Source organism: Penicillium canescens, assembly GCF_028828765.1.
Source record: "Penicillium canescens strain IBT 15451 chromosome Unknown utg000002l_segment0_segment0, whole genome shotgun sequence".
NCBI lineage: Eukaryota > Fungi > Ascomycota > Eurotiomycetes > Eurotiales > Aspergillaceae > Penicillium > Penicillium canescens.
This window is the reverse complement of record NW_026703964.1, coordinates 2,356,603-2,380,535: the sequence shown is the minus strand read 5'-3', so window position 1 is coordinate 2,380,535 and position 23,933 is coordinate 2,356,603. Positions and strand designations below refer to the sequence as shown.

Genomic DNA, 23,933 nt, shown 5'->3' with positions numbered 1-23,933 from the left:
TGCCTTCAGTTTCTGAGCGCTCCCAGCATTGAACCAGTCTGCATTGCATGTATTGGCGGTCAGAAAGACTGAAAGGTATATCGTTGATGCCTAATGGATCGAAGATGTGGCGTTGCATATATTCACGTAGTTCCATATCGCCTCGTTCGATTGAGCCGAGAAAGACTATTAGGCAACCTGGAGAAGAATATCCCTTGTGGATACCGATCTTTTTTCCAGCCCAATCGATACCAGGGGAGTATTTCCATTGTTCCCCCGGATGCTGAATAACAACAGGTTCGAAAGATTCCTCCTGTACAAGGCCGGCAGTTAAGAAATCAGTTATGTCCGGAAACCCATATTCTTAATTGTCAAATATTATACTCAAAGCAGATTTATAGGACGGGGCGAAGGAAAATAATAAATGGATTGAATGTTATATTGGCAGCTGGCCAGAGTTCTTCCTCGGTTACGGTGTCGTGCAATGTGAAGATATCGAGTTGATAAGGGCTGACCTACGCGAGCGATGGTCGCTCACATCCCTTTGGGAATTCAGGAGGATGATAGATGAGCTTGAAACGTTTTGGTCTCCGCGATATATTGTTGTCTAAGAGCATCAAAGAGAATCAAAGTAGTTAGCCCTTAGTAGTTAGCCCTTAGCCTCAGATTAACCATCCTAGGGTGACGTCCTCTTCCTAGTAAAAGCGGTGTCCCATCATTGGATGCATTCCCAGATGCAGATTCTGTCGTAATAATGTATGTGGTAATACGTATCGCGGAATCTATTAGATTCCCTTCAAGCCCATAGGTGCGTCGTTGGACTCAGGTCAGTTTTCCACCTTTCCACCGCCCTTATTGGCACACCTCATGAAAAGACCCACTCTTCCTATGCGCGTCGCCAACGGAGTATTCTGCAGTCTTCCTCCTTTCCCTGATCTGCCCACGCGCCTTCACCATGGATTACATGATGGCGCGCCCATGTGGGTTTGCCCCTGCCGCGTCTGGTGGAGAAGCATTTCGCGCCGACGATGCCCCAACCGCACGGTCAGCCGCGATCTTATTCGCCACCACTTGTCGCAGGCATCTCCTGTAGTAGCGCCTCCTATTCTTATCGTCGACTCCACTGGGCAACCCAATGGAATTGTATGCTCGTCCATCGGCCATGGTGCGGACTCCCGCTGGCCCTGTAATTACATAGCGGCTGAATTAGCTAGCTAGCTCACGTAATAGCAACCATGCGATCCATTCAGTATCTCACCTTGTTACACACGAAGTCACGTGACAAGTACTTAATTTGTGGGGTAGCGGACTTCCGGCCGTCTCCGCTTACTACTCAAGAGTACGGCTGGCTTGCTTCTCCACAGCTCTTGGCGGGGGTCCAGTTACCGCATGCCCGGTTTACAACGGAGGTCTTATACTCCGCGCTCCCAGGTTACCGTTTGCCACAGCGTGCGTTCATCGAGCACTGAACCTTTTTTCCTGGATTTCGGTACAGTTCAAGTCCCATCCTATCCTCATAATCCTGGGATTTACAGAACTGGGATGCCTTACCGACAAGCGTGTTCTGGAAAGCAAGGCAGCAAGCTGCAACGGTTCTCCTGTCCCGAATGTAATGCGTCCTTCACACGTGCGGCGCATCTGAGACGCCACCAACTTACTCGTGAGTACGTAAAATATGGCCGCTGGCACTTACTAATATCAATCTGTAGATCTTGGGAATAAGCCTTTCTTTTGTGCTTTTTGCTCTATGTCGTCCTCCCGTAAGGATGTTATCGTCCGCCATACAAGGAAGCTTCACCCGGATATGTCTCGCGAGCGGCGAAATCGCGAGTCTGAGCCTGCTGAGTCATGCCACTCGTCGATTAGAAACTCATCGTCTCAGGTGCCAGAGCTTACCGGCTCGGAGACACGTGATATAATCGCAACCTCTTTACCGGAAATCCGCCAACAGAACCAACACTCGAGCACATGTGAGGCTATAAGTCAACGAGTGATAGATGAACTTCCATTGAACAATTTCACCTTTTCAATTGATGAAAATCCCCTTCCCAACGCATTAACTCCTACCACTGGCCGATTGCTAGACTCTTTCTGTCAAAGCCAGAGCAATGGGGCCAATGAGGGGACACTATTCCTTGGAACTCAGTTACCATACTTGATTCCTGCGAACGAAACTGCGATGAGCGTTGCACCATCAAATAACCTATCTCAAAGCCAGCAGAAGGTTCCGGACGAGCAACCTCTTAGCCTCAATGATGAAGATTACGACAATGCCAAAGCCAACGTATCCTTATCACTTTTGTGCGAGAAGCCTATGAATGACTGGTTCCCATCGAAATACGCGGTTATTCGATTTGTGAAATCTTTTTTTGACAATATGGCTCCCCATATGCCTATTGTTCATGAACCAAGCTTTCGCGTTGCAACAGTTGCGCGTGGGTAGTTTGCTACGCCACCCTTGTGTTTGTCTCAGATTTGCTAAGGAGCTTGCAATAGCACCACTACTCCTTCAAGTCATGGCATGTGGAGCCATATACCTCGGCGAACGCGGCATTGCAGACGAGATGCACGAAATTGCCCTTCAGAGGGTCATGCAAGTGAGTCTGACGCTGTCTGTACCTTGGTCCTTATGAGCCAAAAACACGCCCAAAAATGCTCCCCAATATGCGTTGGAACCAAGTTCAAACTGGGTCCATGTAGCTGGTTGTCTGACTGATAAGTTGATTAGGATCAACTCTTGTTGCTCTCCGATGAAGACAAATTCGAGCTTTGGGTCCTGCAGGCACTTTTATTAATAAACGTATATCGCCTTGGCTCTACGCCGCTGTTAATGGAACAGCAGGAAATCTATCTATTTCCACATATCACCATGGTTAGAGACGATAATAGTCGACTTTGTTCCTAAACTAATATGTTATCCAACAGTTGGCAAGTCGAGCACTCAAGGAACCAAAGATATCACCTTCTGACTACCAACAATGGGTCTACGAGGAGACTATCGGCAGGTAGCAGTTCCCGGCCGCACATTACATGTTACGAGCGCTTACCCACGTTCTAAGATGTATTTCGTATACGATCTTCCTTGGGGCTGTTTATGTATCCACGACCGGAGATGGGTCCTTTGCCCTTCAATTTCTCGACGGCTCATTCCCGCTGCCTTCAAATACGTCATCATGGTTATCTGTCGAAGATTGGAGCGATTCGGCCCCGGATCGTCTTGAGTACTCCGCGACTCTTGATTCCATTCTCTCAGGACAAAGGCCCCTTCCGAGCTTAGCGGTTTGGGTTTACTTACCATTATTTCCGCCATACTTTGCCGCATTTGTTTATTCGGCAAACTCTATTCGCAGCAGCTGGACCTATACAGCCTTTTTGTGTCCCAAATGGAGCAGCCGTTACAATTTCTCCATGACCTGTGGACCCAACATAATACGAAGCGTCCGGCTCCTGACCCTGTGTTCGAACCGTTGACGCAATGTATACATGCTGCTTTAAACTCTGCATACTACCACCTATATGGATGTCAAGCTCTAAAGCTCATGAAAAAGTATCTGTACTCGCCAGAGAGCTTAATTAGCCTGACCTGTTTTGCTGATACCCTAAACGATCGATATATCGAAAAATGTCTTACGATGGCTGCCAAAGCATGGAGAGATGACTGTCGGGTAGGTTTAGGATATTTGGAGAGGTTTGCCCCTTACCGATATTCTCCACTTATAGCAACCAGCGTTTCTGAGCGTGGTAAGTCGCGAAATTCTTGTCTATGGATATAAGAGGCCTTAGCTTTGCTGTTTTATCAATCTTACCTTTCGATAGCTCTCATTATCCTCTGGTACTATGCAACGAGACCTCTCAGCCAGCTAACATCGGAGCAACACCTCACGCTGGAGAATCTAACGATGGACGGGATTTCAGAGCTCCAACGACCGTCCACTGCCAGAACAGGTGATATAGCCACATTACCGCTCATTATGTACATGAGGTGCCTTAAAGAAGATCCAGTTTGGCTATGTAAGCTTTACATTCAGTCCCGACCGTGAAAGACTTTGCACTGACTTGGCGGTATACCAGTTCCTTCCATTACTGCTGGGATGATGAAGCGTCTCATTGAACAGATTGAGTTCCTTTCATCATTTGAAAAATCAGTGTCAGTCGCGCAGGGTGCGAATACAGATTCCAATCTGGAGATTGCTTAAACATTGTTTCGTCGCCTGGTTTACGCCTCTCTTTTCATTAATGTCCTCTTCTGCCATTTGGCTCTGCTTTTGCTATCCGATACAAATTTTAAGACCGAGATTCCTAAACTAAAATATCCAGGCAATAGATTCATTATACCAGCCCGTCTTGGGAGATATTCGTTCAGTCTACTGCGATCGTACCATTATACGAAGATGGTTGATGGAACAGAGCTTGTCTCTCAAAGGAGAAAATTTAGCACTACGACAATATATTACTTGCCTATACTGTTGTTTCTGAGTGTGATATGAGATATATACTTGTGCTCAGGCTGAAGGAACTAGTTGAACCAGTGTGCTAGGTTGTTCACCTAGTGTGTCCACGTTGTTGCGATGATCGATTTCCCAATTGCGAATCTTGTAAATCTTCTTAACCTCCCCCAGTTAAGGTACACCTAGCTCGAAGATCATTGGATAAGCCCCCAAATTCCTGACCGGAATAGCCGTCGGAGCTCAAGGAGTCTATTTCAAAAAGAACTTCCCAGATTCCCATCACCGTCGATCTCGGATCCGACATTTGTATTCAGTGAAAACAAACCAAGCACAATCCTCAACCCACTGCTCACCCGGTCGATCAAATTCCAAATCAAATCTTCGGACGATCTGAGGGATCACCTTACACATTTCCAATAGACTTATATTCTTGCCTATGCAGGTGCGGGCACCCCCGCCGAACTGTGGTGCCAGACAGTTAGTTCGACTGTTCCCTATAGCATACTTGAACTGTAATGATCCAGAACCAACCGCGAAAAACATGGTTTCCTTTTCCTCTTTCGAGGAGCCATCAGACTCTAGCCAACGCTCCGGTCGATATGTGTAAGGGTCCGGCCCAAACGTTTTTCGATCATAGTGCAGCACCCATGCACTCACACCCACTTCGGTCTTGTGGAAATTCAGTCAGCAAAATGTCCAGGAATAGGGGGAAGATATTCCCTTACACCTTCGGGGAAGTGTCGTCCAGCAAGATATACCCCGCCTTGTGGGACAATTCTCGGTAGAATGTAGCCCACGGCAGGGTGGAGTCTCAAAGTCTCCTTGATGACTGCTTGAAGATATGGCATGCTTTGGGATTCTTGAAAAGTCACGGGGTCTGAGATCTGACCAGACGCTTGACCCAAGTCAATTTCTTCCCGAAGTTTCGCCAGTTTGTCCTGGTGCGTGTAGAGAAAATAGAACGCCGCCCCAAGGGAGATACCAGTCGTATCAGAGCCAGCACCAATGTTCGCTCCCATACAATCGATTGAGAGGATACGGGGGAGGTTTTTCGTCTCCTCCATGTCCAGAAGTTTCGTAATAAATGGTTCCGCACGCGGATTTCGCTTTCGTTTAAACTCTTCAGTGCTATGCAAAGCAATCTTCTTTGCAAAAACCTCGTCGAGGAACGCAAAGGGATTTCTGCTTGTAAGTAGACCACCAATCCTCACTAGCCATGGGTGTGTCTCTGGAATTAGTCCAACGCGGGCGTGGTACCGAATGCCCGCATGCACGGATTTGATCAAGTCACCAGTATCACCTTCCTTCTCCATCATCCCGAAATTATCATCGACCTAATAGCCACTGCGTCAGTATATTCCATTTGTGTTGTGCGGTTGCAATCCCCAAGGCTTACTGAAATTTCGCCAATAACGTCAAAGGCATAGTACTGCATGAACTGTGGAAGGGATATGGATCGTTCTTCTGACAAAAACTGTTGCATCTTCCTTATGCAGACCGCGGTCATCCGGTCGACAGCGTCCTCGTAGGCAACCATGGTAGACATCGAGTACAGGGAGGCATATTTCCTTCGTCGATCCGCATGGTCGGTCATATCCCGGACATTGAAGATATTTTTACGGAAAGGATTGCCTTGAGGATCGTAAAATTCGGACTTCGGAAACTTCCCACCAAATGCATATATTTTCTTCAAATCGTCCGCTTCGCTGAAGCTGTATTTATTAGGCGCAATTCGTACAACAGGTCCTAGCTCCCCGTTTAATTTGTAAGAATCCTCCATAATAGATAGATGGAGCAACATACCTTGTTCCTCGTGCATGCGAACAATATCCCGATGAAAGTGACCTTTGTGCAATATGTACAGCTCCCAAAGCCGTGTGAACCGGGCGAATAGGGGACCAGGCACAGACCTCAACGGGGAGAGGAAGAAAGTATAGAGTATTTGATAGGCGATAGCAAATGCCACACAGCCAAAGACAATAGGCAAAAGTCCCAGCTGCCTGGCCTCCCTGTTGGAGGAGGTAATCTTCTCGAGAATTGTTGCTATCATGTTGTCTTTCGTGTATGCGACAGTAGCTTTTACACTTTCAATTGTGAGCTCTATTCTCTTTTCTTTTTTTTGCGAGTGTAAAAGGTTAAGAGATTCAGCCCCACGCCATTATATTTAATTAGGGCGTAACAGCACCACAGTGGGGAGGGACTTTGCCACAGCGGGGATGCTCCAAACATAGAGGTGCGCCACTTGAGATGGATTAAGTGGTGGAGTACTCCGTACAGAGTACAGCCACGTTATGCGGGTATTCAAGGTGAGTAACTCTTCACACGGGATAATTTCCTTATTCTGTCACCACCCAGCTTTAGCTCTATTGAGGGGTAACCCCGTGCAGTTTTCGTAAGGTGCATCTATTTGTTGTAAGACTCAGCTAGACACTACTCTATTAATATGTTTGTATAGATTCGTCATTTGGACAATCAGCGTAGTGGGGACTTTGTATCATGTGATTATTTTATAACATGGGCGTCTGTGATGTATTTCGGAGGAGGGTGATCGTTCTTTTAATCGTAATACTTGAGGATGTGTACACAACATGAATATTAAATCCCAGTCAATCCGACACAGATCGGATTCTATTCCCAGTCCATTCCGCTATCTTATTCGAGCCTCAATTCAAGTTAGTGAGACGTCCTAGCGACACAGGATAGAGGCTTAACGGGAATTACGTGGACATATATTGCGGCCTATAGCACGGTATCCCAAGAATCCCACCGTCGTCGCATTTCAGGGCACAAGGGCAAAAAGAATGAAGATTGCATGTAAGGTGATTATATCCGGGAAGATTGTAGGCAACCGATGACACTCGGTAAATGGCTATAGCTCCATCAACCAGCAACTGACTCGGGCAGAGTTGTTGCTACCTGTCTGACAATGCTGTGCCGCGCCATCATCTCTCGGATTGGCTATTCGCCAGGGCCCTATCTTCAAGACTGGAGTAGCACTAAAATCTTAGCTAGATCATCCAGCGGCAATGTCCTCGGATCCTCGACAGTGCTCCTTCTCCGGGAAGGACTGTTGTCATATTGAAATTATGCCGTAAACGCTCTTGTGGTAACACAGATATGTTCTTACGTTTCAGGCGCTTTGTTAAAATTGACGGTTTCTCGCCGGGGTGACCGGTCGAAATATCGTAGAAGCGGTGCCAGGAGTGGGCCAATCTCTTACATTGTAATCTGCTGCTGAAAGTGTGGTGCAAACAAAGTCTGGGTAAGTTCCCACACGGTGGGCCCCCTGGAACACCACTCTTGTTTGCTGTCCCCGCCAAGTGGTGCCAGTCTTCACTCCCCACATCCGGGATAACCATGATGATCTGACTTATTGCTTGACAAGGCGTCTACTAGACCTGCTTAAAGAAGATGGTCTCCACTTTTACCCGTATTTCCATGTAGACTATACTTACTGCTTCTGAAGGGTGGGGACTACCAGTTTATAAAATTCTGTCGACATTTCCCATGCCGGTGCTTTGAAAAGTGTCAGAATAATCCAAATTTCTTTTCATCATACTCCAAATACTATATCTCAACATGGCCGACGCTGGAATAGCTGGAGCTCAAGACTTGGAGTCTAAAATTGACAAAATGAGACGACTCCGAGATCTCGACGCATATACCTCCCCACTCTGGGTGACACTTCAAGCTAAACAAAAGTCCCTCCCGGTCAAGGAGGAGTTCGAATACAAAAAAGCCGATCCCTTTAATTCTGGTATCAACTCTCCCACGCGATATGATCTCGAGATGGCTTCCTGTGTCGTTCGCGGCACCATCCCCCTGGAGATAGACGGAACCTTTTACCGCGTGACCTGTGACCCAATCTTCGCGAACCGAAACAAGAAGGACATCTGGATCAACGGTGACGGTGCCATTGATGCTTGGCTAATATCTAACGGCGTTGTTAATTTCAGGCAGAAATATGTGCGCACTCCGCGATTCGTTATTGAGCGGACGGCGCTGAGAGTGTGGGACGTACAGAAATCCGTTTGCAGGGGATGAAAGAGTGTTTGATGAAATAAAATCACCGGGAAATACGCACATTCATCATTGGCATGGAGTGCTTCTCGCCTGTAAAGAGGACAGTCCACCAATCGCCATAGACCCAGACACACTGGATACAATTGGTAACGTATTCGGTAAGCGAGTCGCCATTGTAAGCGAGCCGCCACCCTGCCTCTACCTATTAATTTTAAATGCATTTATCTCAACCAAAACGCCATTAAATTCAATAAATTAAACACGAGGTCTATTAGGACAGGCATTTCTCTTATGGCCTAGGTTTCCACATAACCCACACTTCGGTAAGGCCCTCGTACGCGGCTGTAAAAGTGCCGGAGGCGGTCTTGGTTGACGGGGTGTTGGTGCTTCAATTACTGGTTCTTCCACCTGAATAAGCTCGATAGCTTCTGAAACTGATAGGCCCTCTTCTAGAGGTATCTGCCTTGTAGACCGAGTCCGTTTTCGCTTCTTCGTCTCGTTCGCGGCCCGTAATTCGCTTACTTCTTTCTCGAGCAAAGCTGCCGATTGCATCGTAACTTGGCAGGCCTTTAAAACCTGATCTATCGCGGAGTTAAGCGGGCTCGGTGGGCTTTTTGAGCGCTGTTTTAGCAAAGCTTTAATTGACGAAGCTTGTTTTTGTAATTGGACGTAGTTCGACGGCGTTTTTGGCTCCCACTCGCTTCCTCGGCTCGAGGGGGGTGTCGGGGTTCGAAGGCAAATATCGAGCTTCGAGATCACTTGATCGGGATTGTAAGGTATTAAACCGGCGGCGGCGAAGCTATTCTTGATAGTCTCCGATTTAAATGCCTCGATTCGCGCAGACGGGTAGACTTCGAGGAAGTCTAATTTATCGATATGGTTGATTCTAGCCCGCATTTTTGACTCGATAAGCCGACTATACGCGCGCTTTAACACCGCGAAACAGCTAATATCGAGAGGCTGTAAAAGGTGAGACGAGTGCGGAGGCATACAAATTGCGATAATATTGTTCTCTTCGCAAATTTGATCGAACTCCGCCGTTAAATGACTTCCGTGGCCGTCAAGTATCAAAAGTCTATACTTCCCCTTCGTACGCGAAGAAGTAGACGGAATAAAGAGCTTTTAAGCCACCGAAGACCAATTTCATCAGAGGTCCATCCATTCGGACTAACCTCGAAGCGCCAATCCCCCGGGGAGGCCGTCGAACCAAGATTCGATATAGACTTTGCCCTTAAAGATCACGCACGGAGGAAGCGCCCACCCCGAAGCATTTATACACTCAATTGTAGTCACCTACGTACGATTTCTAGGTTGTAAAAGTGGTCGTCGACCGTAGTATTCAGCCCTTGTCACGACTTTTGCGGTCGCGATTAAGCCCATTGCAAACCCGGTCTCGTCGAAGTTATAGATATCGTCGGGATCGATGCCGTATTGAAGTATCGTTTTTTGGACTAGATTAAACCATTCATAAATGATTTTTGGGTCTTCACACTTCGCGCGCTCGTAATTATACCGTCTCGAGAATCGGGATGAAAGGTTTGGATGCCTTTGGACAAAGTTATAAACCTATTTTTCGCCGACTGAAAGGACCGGGGTAGTTTTCCGGGCTGCGAGAAGGAGGTTCGCAGTTTCTCGTACGGTAGAAGGCCGGGGGCTGCTCCACGATTATCTAAAGAGAGAATCCAATTTTCAACCGATTTCTCCTCGATTTCGGTCAATTTATGTGAATTTGCGCGTAGAGAAGCCCGTTCCGTACGGCCGGAGAGGCGGTCGCGTAAAGTTGAACGCGGTACATCAAAAGTGCGAGCAGCGAGAGCAGTAGTGCTTATTTCTTGATTCTTAATAGCCTGGATAGCTAATAAGATCCTACCCTCTTGCTCCGTACGATTTCGGGAGGATTGAGTACGAATTGGTGGCATGGTAGGTGGTTAAGAAGGAGGGTCTAATTAATTGACGCGTTTTTGGGTAGGGTGGCGGCTCGCTTACAATGGCGACTCGCTTACCGAATACGTTAGGCCACGCGATCTCCCGTGATCCACGTTTCCGTTTATTCAGATCGTACAGGTATTTATGACTTTGACGGACAATTAACCGCCAAAACATATACTGCACATCTGAAAGTTGATGTTCTTACGGGTGAAACAATGGCATACGGTATGGAGGCAACAGGGCTTGGGTAATCATCTATTCGCAATCCCTTTGTCTCAGCGGCGATTAATATGTTCCAGGTCGAATGCCTCGTGTACTACCGATTTGACAAAGAGGGTAAGAAGGTCGACGAATGTTGGCTAAAAACTCCGAATGTGACATGGACCCAAGACATGGGAGCTACGGACAAGTGAGTTACACTGCTACTGAGCATTGTTCTTCCTTTCGTTAATCTAGTCCTCTAACTGGGTTATCTTTGTGCAGACTCCTTCCCAAATTGATCTCGAATACATGAAAAAGGAAGGAGGAACTCATTTCGCTTCAATCGGTTTTTGGTGAGAGAAAATTCAAAATTAAGGAAGGTTCGAGCGTCTAACGCTAACGGTATCATAAAGCCCAATACCTTCGGTGTTCTTCCTCGCCGAAACCCCAAGCCGCAAGACGTGAGATGGTTCACAACTCTCAAAAACCACTTTTTTGGACACTTGGCAAACCATCTCGAAGGAAAGGACGGCTGTATCTATTTGGATACGTTCCTAGCAGATGGAGCGACACTGAATGTATCACCCAATATGCACCCGGAGCTGGACGCTGGAAAAGCAGAACGTCAAATTAAGGGGAAGTTTGTCCGACTCAGGATCGATCCACATGCGGAGTCAACTGAATTAGAACTTCCTGTAGTCCTTAGCGATATTATTGGGGAGATGCCACGCTGCGATGACTGGTTTACCACTAGACCTTACAATAATGCTTTCGGGACCAGGTTCACTCCCAAGGGTTTTGACGCCATTCTTCATATCGATATTGCTGTCAGTATTACCCATATCTGGGAAGCAGGGGAGAGCTTTCTTGTTGGTGAACCTTGTTTCGTCCCTCGAGCAAAAGATTATAACGAAGGGGACGGTTATTTGGTTGTGTGTGCCCGGGACACAAACACCCGACTCGCGAGCCTGGTCATATTGGATGCAACAAATGTTGCTGCTGGTCCACTTAGCATCATCGAGCTTCCTGTTGTCTTGTGCGAGGGTGTACACGGAAACTGGGTAAGTGCGAGCAGCGTTTTCCGTCTATGATGTACTGATCTTGTCTATTCTATAACCAGGTTGACGCAAGCGAGATTCCAGTGAGACGGCCGCTAGTCGATTACTCTGGAGTTACCCCGGAACTTTTGGCGAAATTTGGGACCGGGGCCCCCAAAACCTGTGATAAGCTCATTGGGCATCCTGTGAAACTGACTCGATAGCCTGGTTAATTTGCGGGAAGCCTTTGCGAGTCCAATTATCTCTAAGGCCTACGTAAACATATTTTGGCTCACATTAAATGACCAATAACGAGACAAATTTGAATAAGTAGGCCTCAACAAGGTGGTCCTTTTGTAGAAAAACCCCCTTCCCCTCTTCCGCTTACGGGTACGTACAATAAAGCCGATGTTTACCAATATTGTACCTATATATCTTCGTCTCATTCCTTGCTTCCAAAGCCCTCTCCATTTACACAAAAAGCTCTCTTCACATCCTCCTGTAAAAATCTTATCCTCGGGTTTTCTCTCCAAATAGCAGGTCCCCAATATCAATATCCGCGCTATGTGCAGTAGGACGCCGAGTCTGGGCAAGCCATACAGTCCTGCCACTATGGCTGCTTAGGCAAAATTGTATTCACGAACAGCTTTACATTGGCAAGTCACAAACAGCGCCCATGTATCCCTTGGCAATGCTGCCACCTCAGCAACTTGGCTGCAGCTCCATGGCGTCCACAGTCAGCCCGCATCTATACAAGCCTGTTTCACAATGCTTGTAATGAAAACCTTAGGATCATATCGTCGCTTTGTTAACTATCGTACAGCGGCCCAGTAAAGGCCTTTTGTTTGATGTCAACTCCAAATTATGTACATTCATTCGGGGGGAGGGGGGTTATCGTAGAATGCAGGGTCTAGATCTCAAGATATTTGACCTACGAACCATCCATCCACTACAAGCTTGTGCCAAGAACTGGCCAAAAATCTCCATTCATATGCAACTTATGCTGACCTACGGAATTTCCACCAATGAGACTGCCTCCGATGCAACCACTAGAGCTATGTACCTAGATCTGTTCCCATAATTTTCTGCCTGTATCGGATAATTCATCTGACGTGCATGCATACACATTGCACCATTACATTACAAACCGCTTTCTTTTGAAATTCAAAATAAGAGATTTGCTGTGAGGTTCAGAAGAATGAGCCTCACTTGATCAATATTCATAAACAACATGTCATCACTGGCGGTATTGTAAATGTACCCTTGATGGTTAGAAAAACCACAGACTAGTATTGGATAAGTATGGTGTATATGCCGCAAAACTAATATTAGAACCTCTCAAGAATCAGATAAAAGTTCTATAATTACCAGGTTAGGAAACTGGTCCCAAAATTACCTAGTTGGGGAAATGGGGAAAGTAGCCCAAACAGAGATTATAGTGAGTGTCTGAGGCTGCATGCTCGGGACTTGCAGTATGTAGGTATGTTGTATTCACCGGACTTTGATCCACGGGCTTTCCTATCTTGGTTTTCGCCGTTTGAAAAGCCGCTAAGGGGCATGCGCCAAGCTTGACCAGGGCGCTCCCTCCATACTCAAACAGGAACAAGCTTAGGAACCCGTTAATTTTGTGGCAGGAGCGGGAATTGGTTTTGTCTGAATTTACTTGAAGCTTCTTTCCTGTTTCAGAAAGATAATAAGCTTACAATGTTCACAACAGATACAAATAAAGCTGCACGTGTATAGCAGACCGGTTCCTAAGATAGGCGCTTTACACTACATACACACCATGAAAATCGACCTGATTATAGAGATAAGCAACCTGTACTTTTAGCTGAACATGCCCGACGCATCCTTTGACCTCGCCTATGCACGATGCCACCGAAGTGCACTGTGGGGCCAGTTAAAAAGATGCGTCGCCGCACGTCGCATAAGGCAAATAACTGGGTGGAACTTGTTCCTGGCTGTAAAGGGTCTCAAAAGATGACCCCGTGTGTCAGATTGCAATACAAACCCTTTCAACTAGCGGAAACTAGCGGACTGTCGGCTATCATCTTTGCTGGGTGCATAACTGGAGGCTCCGAGACATGGCCACGTGAGCACTAGTTTGTCACTGACAGTTCACAAAGTGACAAAGCTTGTATATTTTAGATAGAGCCGACCGTGCGGACGTGTGTGCCAAGTATAAGTTAGCAGACTCCATAGTGTCGGTGATAATGATTGTGCTGGCGTTGCATGGTCAGGTTACACTGTGTTCCTTGGAGAGGTAGACCAGAGATGGATGTGGGCTTGAAGGTATGAGAGCTAGTCTCAATAATGTCTTTTGATAGAGATTGCTAGGCATGCTGTTAAAGGACTGTCTCACAGCTACCCAAGCCATCCTAGATAGGTAATCATGAAGCTACTTGGGGTGTTTCTTACTGCAATAGATAACAAAACATAAAAATTTACTACAATAAACAATTGGTACCTAGGCCCTGGAAGATATCTACAAGGAAATCAAAATTAGCAACAGCATGAACCCGAAAGGACTGTCGACCTTCATCTAGGAGCATTCTCAACCTCTTTCCAAACCGAGCCTACGAAAGCCACACCTGTCCGTGCCACTTAGCTAAATAATTAGTTTCAATGGTAAGCAGCCCAGTGTGTCTGCTTTTCTGCGGGTCTGAATGTCAGAAATTAGTGCTGGATGCGCCCTGCATGCCGGGAATAAGGAACGAATACGGAGTATCTCATACAGAGATTGTCGACTCATCAAACATATAAGTAGCCCTGAGTATCCTCCCAAGAATACTCTCCTCGGACAAACAGTCTCTTTAACCTTTCACAAAAGCCCAAGCTTCTTCAATCCCTTCACCATATCAAAATGAAATTCTCTCTCATGTTGAGCGCAACCGCTCTCGCCCTTGCAAACCGAGCAAGCGCCTTTTACGGTCAAATGGCCGCTTCAGACTACTCGGCGAACGAAGGTGGCACATTCCAAATAATTTATCTCACCGACTACAACACCGGCTCTACCTACTCCGGTACCCTTCGCGGAGGTTTCAATGGTTGTACCAGCTCTCAATGCCCCGTCTCGTAAGTTCAAGATTTGAAGCCCCGTTGTGCCCACGGCCTGATTAACGGTTTTGAAGTTTCTATGAGACTAGCCCAGGAGGGTACGGCTTCAACGCTCTCATGTGGCGAACCAACGATGGATGCCACAACATTAATTTCGAAGGTGCCCTCAGCGCTGGTCATGGCTGGTGCTGTGGCTCTCTGCCCTGTGACTTCACTGCTTAGATATACGCTTGGTGAGTGCTATAACTATGAGTTGGATCCATCAGGGGCTGACGATGTCGCTAATGTGGGACTATAGACAAGATCTTTGTTATTGGGCCATCGCTATGAGATTTATACTTGCACACAGCCATCTAAGTACTACGACCTACCCTATTGAATATATGATTTGACACATTATAATTTGACCACATATGGAACTTGAAGCTTTTCAAATAATTGAAACTGCAAACGAAAAATTCCGCCATAGATCTGGATATTGGCTCGCTTTTAGAACAACAATCCGATTACACACAGAAACAGATCGCGAGTAAGATAAGGTTGGCAGATTCAGATATATTTGAATCCGCGGAAATTTCGAAAAATCCTATAGACACCATGCAAAGTCGCGTACATGCTTCCACCAGCAGTAGCCCAGGCAGCGCCCTGGAAGCGCAGGGAGCTAATGGGTATAGGTCTCTGCTTTTTCGGCCTGTCTATTGAGGCAATGAACGTCAGGTCTATTGCTGAATCAAATACGAAAAGGATGTCATACCTGTTACTGCTGGCCACGATCGGATTGGGAGCGTGCCGACCTGCTGGTCAAGCAGCGTTTGGAAATTGTTAATCCCAGACATGAAAAAATGTGTTTGTTTGGTGTGGTTTGAGGTGGATTGGAGTCATGACATGCGAGCAATCGAAATTCCACTTAGTGGAAGAGCTTTTGTAGATTCCTCGAGGGGTCATTGGGAAATGAGGGTCAGATGATAAACGACGTATAGATATAGTCAAGACGAAATTTATTGGTTGGATGTAGTTTGAACCATTGGTGGTTCCTGACTATAATTCGTCTGACAGTTCCGGATCCCTGGATACAAGGTTGATATTTAGTTCGCCATCCGTGTTTTTCCACGAGGTGGCAAATCCAGACCTACCGAATTGTTGATAGGTGCTTAAAACATCCAGCAATTATTATTTACATACGAATTCTATAAATAATAGCCACATACCAGGTCTAGTCCCTGTCTCCTCCGTCACTTGCATTCATAGCTGGTACGTTCCACAAAACGTTGCCCGTCACCAAAATTCCAAGGTCGACGTCGATTGATACGTATATAGTGACAAGCAGATTCTAATTTATATTCTACGACTTGCTCGGAGATAAACCATTGATCGAACAGAGTAAATACACATAACGGAGATACGACGGAAATAACCCTAAGTAACATCAAACCATCAACGGCGTTAAAACGCATCTCCGAGACCAAGGAGCCAAGAAAATGCCCGGGGTGACTATGTAACAGCAGTTAAATAGCAAAGAAGAGAGGGGGATACTAAAGAAACAAAGTAAACCAAACATCAACTCGGACACAACCTCTCATTCCACCTCTCCAAACCAACCTACTCTCTCAATACGAAATGCCCCCAGCAGCTCCCACGCCGCACCAATTCTCAACTAGAGAAGCAATAACAGACACAATCTACCGCGGGGTCCTAGGAATCGACACGAACGATCTCGACTTATTCGTCTCAGCATTGCACGACAGCCCAACGACCAACTTTGAAATAAATGGCGAACAATACCAAGGCATAGAAGCAATCAAACCCCGAGTATTCGATAGAATCGGTCCGCTGGATACAACACACACCGTCAGCAATGTGCGCATTGAGATGGAGGATGGAGCTGAGATGGCGTCTTTGACGGCTCATGTTTTGGCGCAGCATTATCGGGCTGGAGAGGGATCGTTGGGGGATTCGAAGGGTGTTTTGGTGGGAGGGTTGTATTTCGTTGATCTTGTTAGGAGTTCGGATGATGGCTGGAGGATTACGACGTGGAAAATAAAGATGATTTGGATGGATGGGGATAAGGGGGTCATTGGGCTTTAGATTTAATGGCTAGTTATAGATACAGAAAGGGAGAAAGAGTCTGTTGGACGTATCTGCATGAACGTTTGCACGCTGTATTAATCGAATAGAATTGGTGGAAAACTAATGAATATAAATAGGATATATTCCCTCACCCCCCAAAAGCAGGCATAAACGTGGTGACACCTACATTATAACTCGAAGCTGTATTTTTTTGCGTTGTTTATAGCATGGTGAACATGGCTACACCGGCAGCAACCGCTGTGGAGACAATGGTAGGCAGCATAGCTGAGGCGGCACTGTCAGCCATATAATTAACAGGCTCATAGACGTTGGGCTGGGTAGAGTTGACAGTGCCGTTCCAACAGTAGCGGTCGAAACACTGGTTACAGATATCAGGGAGGGTAGTGCCAGTACGCTCGAAGGAGCGGCTGAGAATAGCACAGCCAACACAAGACGTCCAGTTGCCATCGCGAGTGCTGTTGGCCATGGTAGCAACTTCATAACCATTGAGAATTATTGCATCACGCTGGTCGTCTTCAGTGCTCAGTTGGAAGGTAGAGACGTTGGATTGAGTGGAGTAAGGGGAGTTGGGGATGTAGACGACAATGGGCGCGGTTCCGGTCAGGTTGGAGCTGTCGCAGCCGAAGAAGGTCGGGCGGGTGTTCAAGCCTAGATTGACAAAGGTGTTCTGGTCGGGGATCGAAGGGAAGGCTGTGCCGTTGCCGATGCCGGTGCTGTTCAGGCTGCGCTCGTAGGTGGCTACGAGGGCGGTACCGTTGGGCCAGGAGTAGGTTGTGTCGGCGGAGGAGTCGACGGCGAAGATGACATCGACGTGGCGCTCAGGCTGGATGAGGGGATGGAGGGGGATGTTCTGTAGATCCTCGCCGCCGTCGACCAGGTCCAAGATTTCCTGCTGGGCGTACGGGGAGGTGTCGTTGTTGTAATGGTAGAAGGGGTTGGGGTCGTATGACGCGATATCATTATCGGATTGGTCGAGCTTGGTGAGAATGTCGGTGAAGACGTTCTTCAAGAAGCTGGGGAGCGAGGTAGTGTTAATCTGGAGGATGAACTGGTTGAAGAGAGTAGAGGAGGTTCCAATGATGAAACCGGCGCTGTCGTAGCCGCTGATACAGGTCTCGTTGCTAGGAAGCGAGCCACCCTCGAAACGGGAGCCGAGGTACTTTAGAGGGATGAAACCGAAGACAGTTGGGTCGAATGTACCGAACTCCCACGGGTTGAACTCATAGACGGTGGAGTTGCTTCCAACCACACGCTCACCGGGGTTGCGGCCATCCGCAACAACCAGCGGCATAGGATAGTTTCCATCCTGGAAATCCGTGGTGTCGGCGATGGAAGACCAGGTGTAGTCGATACCTCCGTTGCTCGCATTGAACATCTGATAGGAGAGAGCACGGCCCCTGTTTTCAAGTTAGAACAGGAACAAAAACAGTAGACACGAAAGTCCATACCAGATATCAGTGATAGAAGCATCAAAGCCAGCATCCCTCTTCCCATTAACAGCCTCAGCCAAATCCGTATAATAACTAGCAGAATCCAAAAGCTGAATACCACCAGTATCAGGACCCTCGAGAATGGAATTCCCAAACTGCCAAACAGCACCACTCTCGTGTGTCTGCAGATTAGCAATGGTACTGAAGTTATTAATATAAATCGACCCAAGCAACCAACTACCGCCACTGAGACCAGCAATATAGGTAGAAGACTGCAGCAAACCACCCAGATGACCACTAGTCGAAGCATTCTCAGTGCGGCTATCAAAAGCCTTAACAGCACCGGCGCCGTTCATGAGCGCACGGTAACCACCACCCGAAACAGCAATTCCAACATTAGGCAGGGCCGAAACATTGTTGGCGTGGTTGTTAAGGTACCCGACAACGTCGTAATCGCCGACTGTCACATGTCCGAAGAAATCCTTCATCGCCGACAGCGTCTTGTTGCGGCGGCCTTCGAGCCATGATGTCTCGTTCGTTGAGAGATCCGCTGCGCTGCGCACTGTCGGTCGGCTTGCCGGGCAGCTCACGTTGCTAGGGGTGTATCCATCGGGCGCGTCGGGTAGGGCTCGTTGCGCGACTGCAAAGGTGATATCATTGGGGTTGAATTCGCCCGGGGCAGCGATTGCGTCTGCGGAAGAAGCGGATTAGCTATACGATCGCGTATTGTTTTGTTTGAAGTCATATTGAAATTATTGACGCTCATCACGGAGGTCTCCACACGTGATAAAAGGGAGGACTGGAAAAACGCGACCGAAGGAAAGAAAATACTTACTAGGCAAAAAGCCCAGCGCAACCGAACTGATCAGCGCGGAAGTCTTCATGGCTTTCACAAATCGCACAGCGAGAAGTCAAAAGGATCGAAGGGATAGGGGGATACTTATGCACCGGGGACGCCGGATGCCCAGCCAAGGGAAGCAGTTCGGCATGTCCAGCATAGCTTATAGTGCAGATTAGTTCCCCGGGATCGCGAATCATGGTGCAGCGTGTGGACTGCGAGCTGGTGGAGCAGTGACATCAAATGTCGGAACCCGAGGCTTCCGTTATGACATCCTTGGTATCCCTAGCGGTGTGCATATTCTGAGGCGCAGGGCTGAGGTGAGATGCACTCTGGACGCTGGGCCCTAGGCTGAAGTTGGAACAGCCACAGCCGTGATCGTCGGTGTGAGAGTCTGATACGAACACGAAGTGCCTGAACAGGACATGCAGTGTAACTAACTATCAGTGGATTCGGCTAGGCCGTGAAGCACAGGCATCCGATACACCCATTGCCAGGCATCTGCATTTTCAATGCTATTATTGGATGAAGCGGCCTCAAATATCGTAGATGTTATACTGGCATAACAGTAGTGCCTAAAAGTGGGCTCAGGCTCATTTCAAGGCCCCCAGTCTTGTGTTGGCTGTGCTGTGGCTAGGACAGTGGAGATGTCGAATGCGGATTTTGTTTTCGTTCCGAAGTGGAACCGATTGCTGGAACAGCTTTGAAATTGATATCGAGATCAGGTTTGAACAGTGAACAGTTGATTCACCTGCAGTTGAAGAATATACATATATGGTAAAACTCCCGGTCTATGCTTTACTAAGTGCAGCATGTGCGATCCCTCGGCAAACCGAGATCGACGCTCTAAACCAGTGGAGAAACAGTCCGCAGAAAAAACAAACGAATGATTGGCAACCGTAATGCATTGATACGTTAATTAATCCAGCATCTATTATTCGCCGAACCCAATGTAAGTGAAGATATTCTCCAGAATATCTAGGTATCCACTAAAATAAAAATGCAAATTAACCACGAACAGGTCCGATCTCAGCCGCATCGAGGCGAGCAACCTGCTTCTCATCGGCTTCCACATGACCTTCGGGCAAGTTGTTCAGGGCATCTTCCTCCAGGTCGAGCTGCCAGAATTGCCAGATGAATCCGCAGCCACCGGCAAAGGCGAGGACAGCAAAGACACCGTAGTTCCAGATCAGCAGGGGATCCTTGGCTAGCGGGTTCAGAGCCTCGGCAATGGCAGCGGAGATGGCGTTGGTGAAGAGAGAATAGCCTGGACGAGAGAACGCATGTTACGGGGTGCCTTGGAGTAAGCGTACTCGAGCGAAGTGATCGAGGCGAAAATCTCCGAAAAGGCAATCAGGACGTAGCAACCGGTTTGGGCCCAGACGTTGAGGGGGGAAGGGTTGACACTTCCATCCTCGGTGTAGCAGTTGTTGGCATCGGTACCACAGGGCGAGGTCTTGTAGATGTAGTACTGGATCACAGCAGCCCAGACCATAGCCAAAGCAGCCAGCCAGAAACCTGCAGTGATCTTCTTGATGGCGGTGAATTGGATGCCCATCTTGCGCAAACCGGGGTACAGCAATGCATCACAAACGGGAATGAAGATGATCAGAGCGAAGGGGTCCAAGTTGTTCACCACATCGTTAGGCACACCGTGAAGGGTCATGGTGCTAGCCTGCGAGGTGAAGTTGTTGGTCAACTGGCCATATGCCAGCCAGTAGAGAGGATACCAACAGAAGACGGCGCAGGCAGCGAAACCACGACGAACTTCGTCCACCCAGGCATCGTCGAAGGTCATCCACTTGGGACGGAATCGGGGCTCGATGTTCGAGGGCTTGACGGACTCCCAGAGGGTGCCATCGTGGGTACGCTTCCAGAAGACGAACGGGTTCCAGGACCAGCGCTCGCGCATCACGTAGAGGAAGACCTTGACAGCCTTCGATGTGACGGAACCCTGTGGGGGAGTCTGGCGGTAGCGCTTACGACCCCACCACATGACGAAAGGCGTAGTCATGAACATCATAGTGGGCAACAGGTAGGCGAGCCAGAAACCGACATACTTCTCTGCGTAGGCCATGCCGATCTGGCCGATCAAGGCACCGATGTTGATGAAGAGATAGAAGTAGTGGTAGATGCGACTCTGGGTGATAGTCGGGTCGACCACGACACGCTCACCGGAAGGCAGGGTGCGTACTCGAAGGTTCACGGCTGGAATCTGTTCGACGACGAGGGCAGAAATGTTGGGCTTAAAACCACCGGTTCCGAAACCCATGATAATCACACCAAGCATGAATACACCGAAGCAAGCATTGGTGTTGGTGATCACAGGGGGAATGGCCGAGATGACAAGAATCACATGGCCAAGAATGGCAAAGCCAATAGACCAGCAGATAGTCTTGTATCGTCCCCAGTACTCATCGGCAACATAGGCACCCAACAGCGGAACACAGTAGCACCAGAACGTGTTGAAAGTGTTGATACCATTCGCAGTCTCGGGGCCCTTTCCCAGAGCTCCAGACACACCCTGGGAAGTAGAACCACCAGCTCCAGTGTTGTGATGAGAACCTGCAGGACCGTAAGGCGCAGGAAGAGGAAGCGAGTGGTTCACAAAGTTGGAGTCTGTAAACACATGTTAGAAGTTGACTCCTTCTTCTAGAGATCTCATGGGCATACAAAGAACTTGAGTTCCGTAGTAGGAGAATCGCTCGCACAGCTCGACGAAAGCGACGGTATATACCGACCACGGAATGGGAGCAGACACACGACGCAGCGCGGTGGGACCGTGAAGGTCCTCCTCAGTTGGGTCCTCGTCACCGAGACCAAGGCTGTACGAGGCGGGGATAATGTTCTTAGAGGGCTTCTCCGCATCAGTCTTGACGACAGTGACCTCAGTATCACGAATCGCGAGCGAGTCGGAAGATCTGTTCACTGCTTGAGTGGCCATCTTTACCAGACGGACGAGGCCGGATCAAGAACAGTGGAGAGATGAAGACGAAGAGGGTGAGTGAAAACAAAAGTCGCGTGGAGGACGAACACCTCTGACTTATACGTTCGGGATTCCAAACTGAGAAACATGGGTCGTTTCAACGTGACCAATCGCAAATTTTCATCCCCAGGTACATGCATGCCTCGAGCGCGTAGAATGGCCCTAGGCTTTGGCAGAGCAACCTAAGCCCGTTGATGTTTTACCCCGGACTTATCACGCCACGACGGCGCTATGCTTCAACAGGGGCCATCTCCGTGAATGTTGTAGATAAGGCTCAATAGCCGGCGAATCAACCAGCGTAATTCGCTCACTAAATCCCCGGTGGATACAGCATGTGCCGTGCCATGTAACTTGGCCGGAAAAGACCGCGGCCGGTCATTTCTAATTGCTTAGTACCGAAGGAAGACATCAAGCTAAGACAAAGCTTAATGATAAAAAGACCCAGTGGGGCTGATAGAGTCGGCAATATGGGTGAGTTGGTGCCCTCGGTTCGCATGATACGCGGCATGAAATCGAATTATGTTTGTCTAATGGTCATTGGATATGTTGCAAAGGAAATCGGGCCATGTGAAGCAAAGAAGGAGGAGAAAGAACCTTTGGGGAGTCCGACGGAGGTGCGGCGAAGCACGGACCCCCCCCTGTCCCAGGGAAGCTTAGCCATGCTTGTTTGGCTTCGGCGACATCCGTGTCGGCTCTTTCGCTATCAGATATCGCTTTGTCAGAGAGATTGGCAATGTCACCCCTGCTAGGTTCCAAGGTCCAAGCATACATGTACACTTCTAGAACTATTGGAATGGTGTACAGTTCTGCTAGCGCTACGGCCCCCATCCACCCATGACTATCTTCATCAACCAAACAGGACCAGTGATTTAATCAGTGTGGATGTAGGTGTATCAGACTGATAAGAATACCCATGTACAGTACTTCTTCTTGCAGTCCCCACTGATAGAAACAAGGAACTCGCGATCGGCCAAAACGAGTCAGATTCCCTGTGCTTTGCGCCACCTCTTTGAATCAGGCCAGGCCATTCGAGAAAGAAATGTCACCAAACCGTGTATGCCCCTGTCTGCTATCACCCGTAGAATACTACTTCAGGTGGCAAACCAAACATGATGGGACACGTCCCGATTAGTTCAAAGGGAAAAGCGAAGAACACGCCTGGAAGGGAAATATTATATTTGCCTTTACTTGGCCCTGTCACAGTCTAGTGCTCTAGTGGAAGTTCAACAACCCTGGTGCGACCACATGCGGGCGATTTCTCTTTCCAATACACCTCTTTGGGTACAGATACCGCCACTATTCCCTCGGTAATCAAGACAGACCCTGCATTTTCTAGCGTTAACAGGAATATCGTGTTTCCACTCAAATCAGTGGTTTTAATTTCATTATAAGCGCCACATAAAAGCCAGGACACGGTCTGGGGCGGGTCCTTGGGAGTTCGGGCCTCCAGTGTAGTCTAAACGGTACACCCAACGTCACGCAAATACAATACACTAAAAATGTCTTAGCCTATCACTGTGGCCGAGCTGCAACCACCTGGCAAGGTAATTTTGATCAACCTTTTGGCCATTTTGAGGGGCTTTCGAGGGGGAATTTAAAATCTATTGCGAAGCTTCGAGCGCCCCGCCTAACAACCATACGTAATCTGTCTATAGCAATCAATAATAATAAGCATGACAATAAAGCAAATTAAAAAAATGGACGCACAACCATATTCCTATCATTGTTTCTGGAAGCTGAGGTCGGAGAGCCATACTTCGGATAGTTCCGGATGTCTTGTACTTAATCTCGGTTCTTCCATAGAGATTAATCCACCTCTACGCCTATTCACAATGAACATAGTTGTACGATCAACTCCCACCAGATAATGCTCAACATATCATATCCCAGTCCCTGGAGTATCCGCAAATAAGCGAA

The 23,933-nt window shown here is 48.0% G+C and overlaps 10 protein-coding genes across 10 annotated transcripts; 5 read left to right on the top strand and 5 right to left on the bottom strand.

Annotated features, from left to right (window-relative positions):
- Positions 1-939: 939 nt before the first annotated feature.
- N7446_002102 (uncharacterized protein) lies at positions 940-1,143 on the bottom strand (the record flags this gene model as incomplete). Its single annotated transcript, XM_058510851.1, has 1 exon — positions 940-1,143. One exon carries the CDS (start codon positions 1,141-1,143, stop codon positions 940-942), a length of 204 nt encoding a protein of 67 aa, XP_058376387.1.
- A 583-nt stretch (positions 1,144-1,726) lies between these two features.
- Positions 1,727-2,988, top strand: N7446_002101 (uncharacterized protein; the record flags this gene model as incomplete). Its single annotated transcript, XM_058510850.1, has 4 exons — positions 1,727-2,414; positions 2,476-2,576; positions 2,708-2,851; positions 2,905-2,988. The coding sequence occupies 4 exons, from the start codon at positions 1,727-1,729 to the stop codon at positions 2,986-2,988; spliced, it is 1,017 nt and encodes a 338-aa protein (XP_058376386.1).
- Positions 2,989-4,706: 1,718 nt separating this feature from the next.
- Positions 4,707-6,477, bottom strand: N7446_002100 (cytochrome P450; the record flags this gene model as incomplete). The annotated part of the gene is made up of 5 exons (XM_058510849.1): positions 4,707-4,889; positions 4,959-5,096; positions 5,153-5,761; positions 5,824-6,173; positions 6,231-6,477. 5 exons carry the CDS (start codon positions 6,475-6,477, stop codon positions 4,707-4,709), a joined length of 1,527 nt encoding a protein of 508 aa, XP_058376385.1.
- A 1,529-nt stretch (positions 6,478-8,006) lies between these two features.
- On the top strand, positions 8,007-8,471 carry N7446_002099 (uncharacterized protein; the record flags this gene model as incomplete). The annotated part of the gene is made up of 1 exon (XM_058510848.1): positions 8,007-8,471. The coding sequence occupies one exon, from the start codon at positions 8,007-8,009 to the stop codon at positions 8,469-8,471; it is 465 nt and encodes a 154-aa protein (XP_058376384.1).
- A 2,260-nt stretch (positions 8,472-10,731) lies between these two features.
- On the top strand, positions 10,732-11,841 carry N7446_002098 (uncharacterized protein; the record flags this gene model as incomplete). Its single annotated transcript, XM_058510847.1, has 3 exons — positions 10,732-10,788; positions 10,994-11,641; positions 11,701-11,841. The coding sequence occupies 3 exons, from the start codon at positions 10,732-10,734 to the stop codon at positions 11,839-11,841; spliced, it is 846 nt and encodes a 281-aa protein (XP_058376383.1).
- A 2,639-nt stretch (positions 11,842-14,480) lies between these two features.
- Positions 14,481-14,896, top strand: N7446_002097 (uncharacterized protein; the record flags this gene model as incomplete). Its single annotated transcript, XM_058510846.1, has 2 exons — positions 14,481-14,692; positions 14,749-14,896. The coding sequence occupies 2 exons, from the start codon at positions 14,481-14,483 to the stop codon at positions 14,894-14,896; spliced, it is 360 nt and encodes a 119-aa protein (XP_058376382.1).
- Positions 14,897-15,223: 327 nt separating this feature from the next.
- Positions 15,224-15,510, bottom strand: N7446_002096 (uncharacterized protein; the record flags this gene model as incomplete). The annotated part of the gene is made up of 2 exons (XM_058510845.1): positions 15,224-15,369; positions 15,429-15,510. 2 exons carry the CDS (start codon positions 15,508-15,510, stop codon positions 15,224-15,226), a joined length of 228 nt encoding a protein of 75 aa, XP_058376381.1.
- A 781-nt stretch (positions 15,511-16,291) lies between these two features.
- On the top strand, positions 16,292-16,759 carry N7446_002095 (nuclear transport factor 2 family protein; the record flags this gene model as incomplete). The annotated part of the gene is made up of 1 exon (XM_058510844.1): positions 16,292-16,759. The coding sequence occupies one exon, from the start codon at positions 16,292-16,294 to the stop codon at positions 16,757-16,759; it is 468 nt and encodes a 155-aa protein (XP_058376380.1).
- A 202-nt stretch (positions 16,760-16,961) lies between these two features.
- On the bottom strand, positions 16,962-19,076 carry N7446_002094 (lysophospholipase family protein; the record flags this gene model as incomplete). Its single annotated transcript, XM_058510843.1, has 3 exons — positions 16,962-18,159; positions 18,211-18,883; positions 19,028-19,076. 3 exons carry the CDS (start codon positions 19,074-19,076, stop codon positions 16,962-16,964), a joined length of 1,920 nt encoding a protein of 639 aa, XP_058376379.1.
- Positions 19,077-20,037: 961 nt separating this feature from the next.
- On the bottom strand, positions 20,038-22,024 carry N7446_002093 (uncharacterized protein; the record flags this gene model as incomplete). The annotated part of the gene is made up of 3 exons (XM_058510842.1): positions 21,704-22,024; positions 20,321-21,649; positions 20,038-20,297 (listed from the first exon to the last, which is right to left on the bottom strand). The coding sequence occupies exons 1-3, from the start codon at positions 21,972-21,974 to the stop codon at positions 20,038-20,040; spliced, it is 1,860 nt and encodes a 619-aa protein (XP_058376378.1). The 5' UTR covers positions 21,975-22,024.
- Positions 22,025-23,933: the final 1,909 nt, after the last annotated feature.